A 13,892-nucleotide genomic window follows, 5' to 3' on the forward strand; every position below is an offset into this window, starting at 1 on the left:
TATCATCAGATCTTATACAATAACTGCCATTAAAAATAATTGGAGAGAGAGTTTTTTTTTTTTTCAGAGATAAGATTCATAAACACAGATTTGTAACATGAAAGCAGTAGTTTAACAAACAGATATGCACACTAGACACTATTTTTTCTCACATTGATCATATTATCATAATTACATTGAAAAAATGGATACTTAATGTTAACAACTGTCCCCGCGTCTATCATCTGTCCCAGGTTGCCATGGTTTCCTGCAGACTCGACAACGGCTGATAACACTTTGTAAAGAAGGTGCCTTCACTGTCTGAGGAACAGGTTTGCTATAGGCGAGAATACACACAAGACAAATGTTGGAAATGTAATTATAAATCCTGAGTGGAGTTTTGGATTTGCTGTATAATGGCTTAGTATAAACTATCATGGTAAAATGGTTTATTTCCAGAAAGTTACCAAATACAAAAAACACATCATTTCTAAGACAGAATAAGAATTTGATTCTTAGGGTGGGTTAAAGTCCGCTGACAGCATTGTGATTATCATTAGACATCCCAAACCAAGAAAACCAATGCTAAGAAAATTCTTATACAATTAGCAGCTGTGCTCTGTGAAAGAGAGGCATTTCCTATGGCATGCATCCATGACTGTTTACACAGATGGGAACAGCTTACCTGAACATGTTGTTGGGGTCTATGGAGGCCAGCCAGTAGCTATAGGAATCAGGGTAATAGTTACATGTTCCCCTGCCGTGACATTCGATGAAGGGCACTTGGTGGAACCTTTCCAAACATGAGCCAGGAGAAACCAGGGGCTGGGAGGAGCCCTCTGCTCCAGCACCCGTTTGCTAAAATGGATGAAAGGAAGAAAATGACATGAAAGATTGCATATGAGGAGACTTAGGGTTTCAGGAGAAAAAAACACTGATTTCTTTACCATGACAAATGAGTATCCAGCCCATAGGGACTCCCAGCCTCCGGGACAGTCAGGTATCAGAGTTGTCTGGCTATGGACAGCTATGACATTGGAAGTGGTTTCACACACTGAGCACCTAAACCGCACATGCATACAGATACCGATGTTAATATTGCCATGATAAATTGTAAGAAAACATTTCAAGTTAATGAAAATCAAACTGAATAGAACTGAAATTACATTTCAATGAAAAGAAAATCAACTGTATTTTGTATTTTCCTAGGAAATATACAATAATATAAATTAGTCTGAGTATTTGTGTTTGAACCACCTGCTGATGTAGGAGGCAAGCTTATCCCCTGTGATGGCAACCATGTTGGTAGGCATAGGCGTGTCAGTGGACAACCAGTAGGAGTAGTCGTTACGAGATGCATAGCGGCAGTTACTTTCTGTGTCACAGAACAGGAAGGGCATGGTAGAGAAACGAGGGAGACAGCTTCCCATGGTGCCTGAGAGACAATTTGTCAGAACTGTCATCAAATAACAAAGCAAAGAAACAGGTTTTTAAGGTACAGAATCTACCCAGTGTTTCTGTTCATGAAGGTTTCCTTGCTCTTACCAAGGTCCTGACCATGAGCTCTCTCATTTCCGTTGATGAAGAGGAAGGAGTAGCCAGAGTACATGAGGCTGGTGCCAATAGGGCAGTCAGGGATTTGGATGCTCTGGCTGTGTCTAGCTATCAGGAAACTGTCCACAAAACCTAGACAACCTCTGCCTGGCAACCCGGGAAGACCCTTCCGGCCTGGGACTCCACGTCTGCCTTCTGGACCTGTAGAGGAAACACATCATTAATTAAGAAAAAAAATCTATGCAATGAAGTGTCAAGTGACATCATGTGGGAGGATTTTTTTTGGTTAAGCCGGTGTACTTCAGTCTTGTGTCACTGCTAACTCTCACTGGTGGACTGTATTTTAGTAATTTATATGCCGGCAAGGAACTTGAACGGGAGGGTGTAACACAAGGTTCAGGTTTTCCCACTAAATCCCTCACTGGTTTCCACCCTCATACACAGGTACATTTGATATAACCAACAACCTAGCCAGGTACTGCTGCTGATAGTTGAACCTGGGTTCACTTGAATATTTTGCCATTGAACCAACCATATGCCCGTGATGTGTAGACACAGAAAGATATCAATGGGAATTCCTGTCGTCATCATCCTAACAAAATATCAAGCAACTTGTGCAGTCCTGCACACACACACACACACACACACACACACACACACACACACACACACACACACACACACACACACACACACACACACACACACACACACACACTTTAAGCCTCACACATGCACACACCTGGCAGTCCTGCTATTCCTTTGTCTCCTTTGTGGCCAGTAGATCCTGGCTGGCCGACTGGGCTGGTACCACGCTGTCCTTTGACACCTGGTGGGCCTGGGACAGAAAGATTCAATATCACATAAATGTAAAGATGACCAGCTTGGTGGAAGTGGCAGGATTTACAAATACTGCAGATCACACACCTCTACAGTTATTCATTTTCATAATATAGTTTTAACAAGCAAGAGATAAATGGTCCATTTAGCAAACAGACAAAACAATAAAAATCTGGTACTGAGCAAGGGTTTAATCGCTTGGTAGCAAAAATTAGGTGCAGTATCTTTGGCTTTGAGGAGTATGAGTAACTAGTACTAAAGCATCTTAGCGCATCTTAGGGACCTGAATGGCCTGTAGGTCCTGATGGTCCAGTACTTCCTGGGGCTCCTCGATTGCCAGGGGGACCAGGTAAGCCAGGAGGTCCTGGTTCATAAATCACTCTACCAAATGCTGGTTCCCCTTTGAAGCCTGGAGGGATAGAGCATGGGCAATTAGAAAGCTATTTCCCCAAATATATAATACCTGTGGTCCATGGCTGATCTTCTGGAACGTCTAGAATTTGTAAATTCTAGAGTATTCAAGTGCAAGACGGGTTATCACAGTGATGGGCCATATATTGCATCTCTGCTGCTACTCATAACTGATTGACTGGATTAGGTTTAGAAGATATTAACATGGCTCATTGTTATTGTTGTTGTGAACAATAGTATGACAGACTTTTGCCGCACCAGGTCGTCCAGGAAAACCTTTCTTCCCAGGTGGACCATGTGGGCCTGGGATGTATCCAGGATCTCCCTCATTACCTAAAACACACATGTCACACGTAGGAAGGAAATTAGCTGAAGTCACACACTTTTTATCAGGTATCATAGAAGAAAAGCGGAGAAAAAGAACAGAAGAAATTCAATCTTCATAGATCTTCTTTTACTCTCTGTCCCATTTAGATTTCACCTCAGTTGAGGGAACATAAATCAATCGTGGACTGCTACTCTTCTGTGGTGACAGATCTGCCTTTGTCTGGGGATGAATTCAAAGAAACCTAATCTGTAGGCTAAAGTTGAAATGAAAGATTACCAGGGGGCCCTTGGATTCCAGGTGGACCAGGATCACCTCTTGGTCCTGGGCCTCCAGGTCTGCCTCTTGCACCCTGGGGAGGCAAATGAAACAATGAAAGGTCAAAGTTTAGATTTTAAGTATTGCAGTGAGATTTTGAAGACTCAGCATTAGCCGTTCTGTTGTGATGTAACTGCAGAGAATGCTCAAAAGTAATCTCATTTAGGTTAATATGCTGAAAGAAAAAGCCACACTGTAGAATGGATTGTCTGATTTTTTTTGTGTGTGTTGAGTGCATTTTTAACAGCACAATTTTATCATACACTTTGCTTGAAAAGAAAATCACACCTTTGTTGAATGAATGCAGAACGTAGGGACTTTATTTTCCTTTGTTTGGACTTTTTTGTCAGACATTTGTAAAGTATTCATTGCTGGGGTCACTTACAGGTGGTCCTTGAAAGCCTGGATCTCCAGGGGGTCCACTATAGCCTGGGCTTCCTGTAAGACCTGGGTCCCCTCTGTCTCCTTTTAACCCAGGCACTGTGGGACCTGGAGGGCCAGGTAGGCCAGGGGATCCTAAAAATACAGCAGGGAGGAAAGCGATTGATGATTGCTGATTGCAACTGAGAACTGAGCAAAAAAATAAGAACGATACTATAAAGTAAGAACCACTAGCAAAATACAGTATCTTTCGGACTTAAAACACCTTTAAAACTATTGATGTTTGTACATAATGCAGAAAAATCAACACCAGAACAGCAGGTTATTTCCCACTGCTCATATACCTAAGAAGTCTGCACCATAAAGCAAACACTTGAGGCCCCGCAGCTAACCCTGAGTGGGTCACTTTCCTGCAGCACAGAGCATGCAAACATCTGTCATAGTGAGGATACTTATCAGTTAAAACACAAAACAACATTTTACTTCAGAACACTGATTATCAAGTTAATTCTATAAGTGCATTTGACATTTGACTCCACATTGCTCATTGTAAATTTGATTTCATTATCAAAATTATTAAAAAACCCACCTGCCCACTCAACTCAGATTGTTACACAGATGTACTGTGACAATAGTTAAAATAAGCGTATCTTTTATCTATCTTATCTAAATTATTTATATTCTAAATTGGTTTCTCAATAAGCAAAAAAGATGACATTAATAGTGATTACACGTTTATCTTAGCAATAGGACTACAGTATCTTTTATCTTACAGGCGAGTATTCATCTGTTTATCTTTTGGCATATGGATGAGCTTTATGAATACAGGCGGGGCCTGCGGGGGTATACTTTACAGACTAGTAAGAAGTGTTCTATCATGGTAGTGAGCTACTGAGTTCTGAGTTCATGGTTTGAATAAGTGTAACTTTTAGAAAAGGGTATGTGAGACTCTTAAGTCCTCCAGCATTACATCCTCACCTTGGTAACCAGGTTTACCAGGAAGGCCACGGTCTCCTTTTGACCCAGTAATACAAGCCCCTTCTCTTCCTGGCAGTCCTCTTGGACCAGAGACCCCAGGTAGACCAGAAATTCCTCTGTCTCCTTTCGGTCCAGGACTCCCTGTAACAGACAAGCCAGGGGGTCCAGGGTTCCCAGGGGGACCTACAGTACAGAAACACATACATGTGTACTGAAAAGTGAAGAAGGTGTTTTGGTTGGCTGTTTTCACATACTTCATCATTGCATCGTGTCTGTCTTTATTCACACACTTTTTGTAAAGATTTAATATGAACGATCATAATTGTATTATTGTTCATTTGTTCACACCACAATAATGCAAATACTGATGGATATGAGTAATACATGAGAAGGTGGATTTTACCTTACATTTTTTTTATTATTCAACTTCTAGCATGTGGTGTGGTTTATTGTTTGTATCTTTTGAGTACAACAGGAGACCTCAAGGTTTAGTTAAGTGCAAAACCCAGACCATCATTCTGAGGTTTATCAAACACTGCTTTTGCAGACTGTTCCCAAGTGCGAAAATGTCTTTCACCAAATGCACAAAACTTTCTAAGGCAAGGCAGACACATTTGGGGCCAAACAACTGTGGGGAAATTCTCCAAATGGACCAAGTGTGAAAATATAAATGTGACACGATTGGGATATTAGTAAAAGTCTTGAAAAGGATGATGTAATTTACCTGAGACTCACCTGGTTGACCTGTGTCACCAAGCCTGCCAGGCACCCCTTTCATTGTGACTGCAGAGGAGAGATGGGAGGACAGATGAGTTTTGGCTGCAGCCAAGATTTTGAGAGTACTGGTAGATATAAAAGAGACAAATGTTCAACAGGCCAGTAATTCTGACAGAATAAAAATTCGTATTTATAATACTTATTGGTTTGTAATATAAAGGAAGGTAAATGAGCTCATAGAGCCATACAGAACTTTTCATGCAGGATTCCACTTACTAGTATCTCCTTTTTGTCCTTGCGGCCCCGGAATCCCATCCCGGCCCTTGTTGCCTTTAGAACCTGGATAACCACTGACACCCGGCAGACCTGGGTTACCTGAAAGAAAAAAATATATGAAAAAAGTATGGCTGGGATTAAACTTCAAATAAGTAGAAATTAAATTAAATAAGTACAAATAAAATATAGCTGTAAAAAGTACAAAAACTGACAAATGCAGGTCTATTCTACAGTAAGAGTTTCACAGTGGGTTGTAGTTTTAAAATATGTTGATTGATTTGGTGAAATGGAAGGCATCCCAAACAAGTATTTCAAAGGACTTTGCCTGGTGGTCCATTAGGTCCTGGGTGTCCTTTACTTCCTGCCGGCCCGTCTGAACCTCTAGGCCCTTGATAGCCTGGTGAACCTGGAAGAGCAGGGTGTGGACAGGAGTGGGTTGGAGATGTTAATAGAGTATGTGCAAAAAGTACAACCAAACATAAGCTGCCTTATTTTTGGGACTGGTGGTAGTGACCATTTTGTCCAACAGGTCCTGGGTTTCCTTTCTCTCCAAGGTTTCCTGGTAGACCTACAGCCCCAAAAACACCAAGTTCACCTTTCTGACCCTTCTTCATATTGGTATTACTTAAACCTGGTTCACCCTGAGGACAGAAAGAAGAATAAAGAGAAAACAAGAGAGATTATCATCATTATTTATAATTAAAATATTTTTTTGACTGTATTCACATGTTAGTATTTTACTAGATTGAATGCATTAGTTACAAAGACTCAAACTTTGTTCAGTCAGTCATCAGTACCTTTTGTCCTGCTAGTCCAGGCCGACCATATCCATAGAAGTTAGACTCTCCAGTAACTCCTTTGTGACCAGTTGGACCCGGTGCACCATTTGGACCTGGACCTCCAGGGATTCCTCGATCTCCCTTTATTCCCTTTGGCCCTGTAAGAGTTAAACAAATCAATTATTTTATTTAAGATACATTAAACGAGGCCTCATAGCTGTACAACTCTTGTTTGCTTTAATTTGTGATTGTTAAAGGTGGGAATATGTATGAAAGAGGGAATGCCTGTAAACCAAATTTAGGTCTTACCTGGAAGCCCTCTGACTCCTGAATCACCTGGGGCTCCAGCAGGTCCTTGACTTCCTTCTGAGACCACTGGTCCATCAATACCTGGATCACCTGGTGGACCTGGACACATAAACAAACAGTACAGACATACAGACAAAATGATTAAAATGGCCAGATAGATTTAATGAACCAAAATAAATGTATTGTTACAAATGTGAAACTAATTTCAAACCCCTTTGTCCAGGGCCCCCTAGTACTCCATCTATCCCTCTCTGCCCTTTTGGTCCAATACGTCCAGTCTCTCCACAGACACCAGGAAGACCAGGGTAACCTGAGAGAAATAGAGTTAGAATATCACAGTTTAACAGCAAGACTTGCAAAGGATGCATTTATGACTTTTAACAAAAATCAATTGAGTTATATTTTGTGAAACAACACTATCTCACAGTAAGTGGATGTAGAAGGTTATTTTAACAAGTAGCGTTTACTGAAATGCTTACCTTGATCGCCGGGGTCCCCTGGTGGCCCTGAGATGTTGATTAATTGTTGAGGGCCTCGCGGACCAGTGGAACCTGTTTCCCCTTCCATACCCGGAGGACCCTGGGAACCTTTGGCTCCATCTCGGCCAGGGGCACCTATAAAAAATCATGGGGCATTAACTCCACATAATTTACCACATATACAATTATAAGGACTCACCAACAACTTTTTGAGATCTGAGGAAAGACTTGGTTGATATATAAGGATTTATTTGTCTGGGAAGGTGTGTTACCTATTTCACCTGGGGGTCCTATAATTCCAGGCAACCCTTCTGGGCCATATCCTGGTATCCCATCTGGTCCAGGGTCTCCTCTCAGTCCTGAAGAAATCCAAGAGGAACATTTATAGAGAGGTGTATCAATTCATAAATTATTCTTCAATTACAGAGTACTTTTTCACAGTCACATTGAATAATTTTGATATGTACTTTGATTGGACATCTTTTTTTGTCAATACAGTACATGGTTAAGGCAGTTACTACTAAAAAGTATTCAAAGTTGTTTAAAAATATCATCAAAAGAGAGTACTGGCCTCTCAGAGAAACGATACCATACCAGGTTGACCAGGTAGGCCGCTTTGTCCCTTGATCCCTTTTTGTCCAGAAAGCCCGCGTAAACCTGGCACCGATGGCCCGATGGGACCAGGATCACCAGGGCGACCAGGGCGACCAAACCCTGGCAAACCTGCATTCCCCTTCTCACCTGGCAAGCCATTGGTTCCTAAGAGAGGGGACGCAGGGAAGAGAATGATGAAAAGGCACTTATTTTTTATAAGATGAAACAGTTTGTTAGACAGTGTTTAACTATGGGGGAGATGTCAACTGACATTTCATCTTTCATCTTTCACCTTCTGCATTCATTGTCCCTCTGGAGTTGACAGTAAAGTACATCACATGACTTCATTATACACTGACCTGGATGTCCTGTATGACCATCTGGTCCTGGTGGTCCCCTTTGTCCAGGTAAACCACCTTTACATGAATCTTTATTACCAGGTATCCCAGAGGGGCCTACAGAACCTTTGCTTCCTGTATGTAGCACACAATAAAATGGTAAATAGATGAACATGTGTTTGTAAGAGTATGTATTCATGAATGCACATTTATCTTTGTGTGTTTGGATGAACCATACAAAATTATTACTTATTACGTTTTTCTGTCTGTCTGCGGGCTATAGGTTCTATATTTGATTTATGAGTACTGTACCTTTTTCTCCAGGAAGACCCAGTTTGCCAATAAGTCCTGGGCTTCCAGGTAGACCAGGACTCCCAGGATCTCCTACAGGCCCCTGAGCTCCATCTTCTCCTGGAGGCCCTGGGGGGCCTATAGGGCCAGGGTATCCAGGGCCACCCTCACCCTGACAATAACAAATATTCATTGTGCTTACAGTATGACATTGTTCAAGTGGTGTGCTGTGCCAGTGCTGTACTACTATATATCATGACTTCTCAACAGTAAAACACACAGGGACTCTAATATCTGACTCTGACTCTAATAGGTCTATGAACAGCTGACTGTTTTTGCAAAAACATTCTGTACTCAATTTAATTCCCTTCAGGGCTGCACTTTCATTATGTTTTCATAAACAAGTTATGGATCAGAAAGTGCTTCAAATACACAAAATCTGCTTCAAAGACACAATGAACACTTGAATGTCCTGGAAAGCTGTTAATTCATTAAAAATAGTGCATCTTTAGCGATTCTTTTTTTGAAATAGTAAATAAAAGGTACAACCAATAAAGTAATCACAAATTTATATAACAATCACACTTTTCTGCTTTTCTTCTTAACGTTTGGTTTAAGAGAAAAAGCAGAAAAGTGGGATTTTCTCTTTTCTCTCCATAACAGATGTTCCATTGGATCACTCTTACAGGAGTAGTTTGATGAGACGATTGATACTACTCTTATGTCCATATAGCCAGCAGTTGGTTAGCTAAGCACAAATACTGGAAACAGGAGGAAAGACCTAACCTGGCTCTGTCTAAAACTAAAAAACAGATTTTGAGCCAGGCTAGATCCCTGTTTCAAGTCTCTAAGCTAAATGGCTACAGACTGTAGACCGTCTTTACTGTACAGAGAGATTGGTATCAATATCCTTAACTATCCTGCCAGAAAGCAAAAATGCCTGTTTCTGCAAAAATAACACATTTATGCTGTACGCAAAAAACTGCATGGTTTTTGCCCAACATTCATGTAGATATCTTGAAGTGAGAGGTCAAGGAACCCCTTTGAAAATGGCCATGGCAGTTATTCCCTTGACAAAATTTAGCCTAATGTTGGAGTGTTTTTCAGTTCCCATGACACGGTTGGTACCAATGGATGACTTAGATTTGCTACACCGTCTGACAGACCTAGTGTCCTAGTGGAGTTTAAGAGGTTAAGACAGTAAAATTATAAAATTTCAGGTAGCTTTCAATATCACTTCATTGTCCTGTTTTTCAATGGCTTCTATATGACCTGGAGTATTACCTTTTCCACATAATGGCCAATAAAGTGCTATATACACTATATGATTATGTATACTACCGTATGGCAGACTATATATAACAGATTTTGTTTGTGTCTCTGACCTTCAATCCTGGAGGACCAGGAGCACCTGGTTGACCTGGCCGACCAGGCAAGCCCGTACCTGGAAATCCTGGGAGACCTGGCTGCCCCTTGTCACCTGGGCAACACACACACACAGACAAGTATACAGTGATAGAAACATGAATACTTTTAGCTGTTCCACACTATGTTAGGGAGGTACCAAAAACATCCAAACCAATAAAACTGCAATACTGATAATACATCTTATGTTCTCAAAGACTTGAATCTGAATGAATGTTTTTTATGCTGGAGCTCACTAGCACTGGGTTACCTTTCTGTCCTAGGACCCCCGGCCTTCCAGGAAATGACACATCGCCTCTTTCTCCTTTCTGTCCTGGAAAACCTGGTGTTCCTGGGATACCTGACGCTCCTTGATTACCTAGATGTTTGTTGGTAAGTATGAGACACTTCTATCCATCCCTCCATTAATCAATCCATCAGTGATACTGCCATGCTCACCTCTGCTTCCAGGTGACCCAGGCAGACCTTTAAATCCAGGTGGTCCAGGAAGTCCTTTGGCGTGGATGTGGCTAGGTTCACCTTTCTGGCCTTACAAATGAAGGAGGGAAAGAAGAAAGGCCAGTCTTTCTGGCTATCTACTTGTGTGTTTATGTATAAATATCTTTGGCAACTTGTATTTTGGTCAATGTGTTTCTTTACCTGGAATTCCAGGCTGTCCTGGCAGGCCAGGTACCCCAACATCTCCCTTACTTCCTGGAAATCCAGCAGGGCCATATCCCACTGGCCCAGGGTAGCCAACTGTTCCCGGTCTGCCTAAAGGCCCTGGAGGACCTGGTAAACCACGGTCTCCCTCTGCACCTGGGAAGGGATACTAGAGAGTGGATTGAAAACTTGTTCCAACAACCACTAAACCACTGGCTGAGAACTATGAAGCAAAATATTCTCACCGAATCCCCTGGAGGCCCACGATTGCCTTTGCGACCCGGTCGCCCGGGAACCCCAGGGAGGCCATCTGTACCAGGCCCACCAGGCCGTCCTGGATCTCCGTTCTCACCCTTCATCCCAGGTATGTCGTAAGAAGTTTCCCCCTTTTCCCCTGGTGGGCCTGGAAATCCCATTTGACCAACAGGACCCTTCAGAGAAGAATGATTGTTTACAAATACAAAACACCAAGAAACTACCATTTTAAAGACATCTTTCTTACTGGTCTTCCAGGTAAGCCTCGAGGTCCTGGAAAGCCCGGATCACCTTTATCACCTGGTCCTTGATTGTAGCCTGAGTGGCAGAAACATATAATATATATATATAATGCATATAATACATATAATATTGATGTAGGACAGAGTGGGTAGAATGAGTGTCTTTGCATGCAGTGACTAGTTTTACCAGGGATGCCAGGTGGACCACGGGGACCTGGAGGTCCCGGGGGTCCTGATCCCAAACACTCATAACAGGGCTCCCCCTTCACTCCTGTAAAGAGCATAAGCATAGGAATATTTTCCCATTGTCCCATGTTTTTTTTATTCTTTGTAGTCCAGACTGTGGGAGTGACTTCAAAGGACATAGTTAAAGGGTTGCATAAGCTGCTATGTATCAACAACTGCACGTAATAGTCTACAGTTTATGTATGTATGTCAAACAAATATGAAACACATTAAATGGTAAAAATTAATTTAGGAATAACATAATACTTTCCCACCTTTCATTCCAAACGTCCCATTATGTCCCATAGGTCCAGGTGAACCCCTGATTCCCTTTATTTCTGGGAAACCCTTGGTAATCCTGTTTACTACAAGAAATGCCAACCAAGCAAGTCCATCAGTTTATTAGTTATATTTTGCCGTATTTTTCTTGTCATCATTGGTGCATTTTTATGCCTACCATAGACCATATCAGATTTACAGGACAAACCTCCAGTAAGGGTCCCTAGGCTTAGAAATCAAGCCTACCTTGGAACATGTTCTATAAATGTAAGTTGCTTTGGATAAAAAATGCTCTCTGTTGAAGAGAAAAAATAAAATGTTCTATAAGGGGACCATATAAATATGAACATTGTGCAGCATTAAAGCCCCTCACAATAGTTACAAGCACATTTTAGCCGATAGTCGTTTCAGAATTTCAAAAATCCATGTAGACTAATGACTGCCTCTGCCCTATAAGCTCACTATGACAGAATAAATTATATAAAAAAGGAATGCATACAGCACTATCTACTACCTGGTGTATTACAAAATTTGAAAGCAATATCAGAAGTTGTATTAAAAGCAATTGTAGTGTTTAGATGAAATAACTTCATAAAAGGAAGACATTTATACATACTTCTGTCTTCAGGAGGTCCAGGGGGGCCCCTATCTCCAGGAGGCCCTTGATCACCAGCATCCCCATCAAGACCTGGGAGTCCCATATATATATCCCCTGGCTCCCCAGGGTCTCCTTTGGGGCCTGGAAAGCCACTGGGACCCTGTGCGCCTGGAACATAAATCCCAGACGCATGGCCTGTATAATGTGACAGAATGTGAGCAATATATCTGGGGAAACCAAAACTCATACCTCTTTGTTCGTTGCATTTTAAATACAATTTAATATTAAAAACCATATGATGTGAATAGCCTGCATACCTGGAGGTCCATCAGGTCCAGGAAACCCCACAATACCTGAGAAAATAATAGTGACCTGTGTTAGTTTTGTATTATCTGCAGCAGGAAAGACTAGTTCATAGAGTTATAACCACCACTACCACTATAGAATTTGTTACAACTTAATCGTGGCAGACCCTGACTTTGGCCATTGCTGTACTGGTCTCTGTCTTTCATTTACTATACTATACAAACTATTTGGCTTTTTATACAGCACTATTTTTATCTACCCTGATTTCCAGGAAGCCCAGGTGGGCCTGGGGGGCCAGGATCTCCACGGTATCCTTTGAGTGGTTCAGTTACAGGCCCAATTATCTGTAAAAAAAACCACAAGGAGCATTATAAAATCATGGTGGAATAGCTGGATTGACTTACACTGTAGAACAGTGGTTTCAAAACTTGTTTATACATTGGCACCCCATCACACCAACTTTATACATCCCCCACACATATAACACATGTACGCTTGTCATTCAATTCAATGTTATTTATAGCTCCAATCATAACAAAAGTTATCTCATTGCACTTCTAACACAGAGTAGGTCTAGACCATACTCTTTGTAATATTATTAACAGAGACCCAACAATTCCCACCACAAGCAAGCACTTGGCGAAGGAGGCAAGGAAAAAATCGCAGGAGGTAGAAACCATGAACAGGACCCCCTAACTCAGGGTGTGCGGCCATTCACCTCGACCAGTTAAAAATTATTGAATGATTTAGATAAATAATAAAAATTCAATCAATTCATCAAATTATGTTTAGAAACAGGTTTTTCTGTTTCCTATGCCAATGAAGCCCTACTGAACTAATAAATAATATAAAGCTGCAGCATCCAAGTGTGGGGTAGCTACTCTACATGAAGAGCTGTAAGCCGAGTAGTTTTCACTGAATATACTTGTTTTGGTCATCTTAGACTGTAAGAGTAGCCTTTGTTAGACTGCAGGGCTAAGCTGTATCAGTAGTTCAGTTTACAATGAAAATCTTTGCACTGCTATTTTTTTTATTACAGTAAAACATGGAAAAAATACTTATTATAAAATACTTATGGCACCCTTTGCCCCTCCCCAAGGCACCTCAGCGTGCTGAGGCACCCACTTTGGGAACTAATGCTGTAGAACATACTTTTAAAATGCACAAGAATAATTTCTCATTAGTTCAGGTTTCAAAATAGAGGACAAAGACTAACATACCAGCTTGGCTTGCTGGATCTTGCCATTGCTTGCATTAACACAACAACACAGGATTAATAAGAAGAAAATGATGATAAAACTCACATCTCCAGATGGACCAGGCAGACCACGATTTCCCTTTTCACCCTACA

General features: G+C 41.4%; 1 protein-coding gene across 5 annotated transcripts in view; it reads right to left on the reverse strand.

Annotated features, from left to right (window-relative positions):
- The window catches only part of LOC123972702 (collagen alpha-1(IV) chain-like), a 27,712-nt gene continuing 13,820 nt past the window's right edge, over window positions 1-13,892 (reverse strand). For all 5 annotated transcript variants that reach the window (XM_046052295.1, XM_046052299.1, XM_046052298.1 and 2 more), the window contains 36 exons: window positions 13,846-13,887; window positions 12,801-12,885; window positions 12,553-12,588; window positions 12,254-12,430; window positions 11,884-11,932; window positions 11,634-11,716; window positions 11,321-11,404; window positions 11,139-11,209; window positions 10,882-11,067; window positions 10,634-10,805; window positions 10,433-10,522; window positions 10,245-10,352; window positions 9,955-10,049; window positions 8,591-8,741; window positions 8,300-8,413; window positions 7,941-8,105; window positions 7,619-7,705; window positions 7,347-7,481; window positions 7,079-7,177; window positions 6,868-6,966; window positions 6,577-6,716; window positions 6,294-6,420; window positions 6,105-6,185; window positions 5,780-5,878; window positions 5,522-5,569; window positions 4,787-4,969; window positions 3,813-3,943; window positions 3,389-3,461; window positions 3,043-3,117; window positions 2,657-2,782; window positions 2,276-2,371; window positions 1,525-1,734; window positions 1,237-1,414; window positions 927-1,041; window positions 665-837; window positions 1-316 (listed from right to left, as the gene is read on the reverse strand). In XM_046052295.1, the coding sequence (XP_045908251.1) occupies window positions 199-316; window positions 665-837; window positions 927-1,041; window positions 1,237-1,414; window positions 1,525-1,734; window positions 2,276-2,371; window positions 2,657-2,782; window positions 3,043-3,117; window positions 3,389-3,461; window positions 3,813-3,943; window positions 4,787-4,969; window positions 5,522-5,569; window positions 5,780-5,878; window positions 6,105-6,185; window positions 6,294-6,420; window positions 6,577-6,716; window positions 6,868-6,966; window positions 7,079-7,177; window positions 7,347-7,481; window positions 7,619-7,705; window positions 7,941-8,105; window positions 8,300-8,413; window positions 8,591-8,741; window positions 9,955-10,049; window positions 10,245-10,352; window positions 10,433-10,522; window positions 10,634-10,805; window positions 10,882-11,067; window positions 11,139-11,209; window positions 11,321-11,404; window positions 11,634-11,716; window positions 11,884-11,932; window positions 12,254-12,430; window positions 12,553-12,588; window positions 12,801-12,885; window positions 13,846-13,887 (4,101 nt within the window). In that variant the 3' untranslated portion in view covers window positions 1-198. The remainder of the gene's footprint in view (window positions 317-664; window positions 838-926; window positions 1,042-1,236; window positions 1,415-1,524; window positions 1,735-2,275; window positions 2,372-2,656; window positions 2,783-3,042; window positions 3,118-3,388; window positions 3,462-3,812; window positions 3,944-4,786; window positions 4,970-5,521; window positions 5,570-5,779; window positions 5,879-6,104; window positions 6,186-6,293; window positions 6,421-6,576; window positions 6,717-6,867; window positions 6,967-7,078; window positions 7,178-7,346; window positions 7,482-7,618; window positions 7,706-7,940; window positions 8,106-8,299; window positions 8,414-8,590; window positions 8,742-9,954; window positions 10,050-10,244; window positions 10,353-10,432; window positions 10,523-10,633; window positions 10,806-10,881; window positions 11,068-11,138; window positions 11,210-11,320; window positions 11,405-11,633; window positions 11,717-11,883; window positions 11,933-12,253; window positions 12,431-12,552; window positions 12,589-12,800; window positions 12,886-13,845; window positions 13,888-13,892) is intronic.

This window comes from Micropterus dolomieu, linkage group LG06 (genome assembly GCF_021292245.1).
Source record: "Micropterus dolomieu isolate WLL.071019.BEF.003 ecotype Adirondacks linkage group LG06, ASM2129224v1, whole genome shotgun sequence".
Taxonomy (NCBI): domain Eukaryota; kingdom Metazoa; phylum Chordata; class Actinopteri; order Centrarchiformes; family Centrarchidae; genus Micropterus; species Micropterus dolomieu.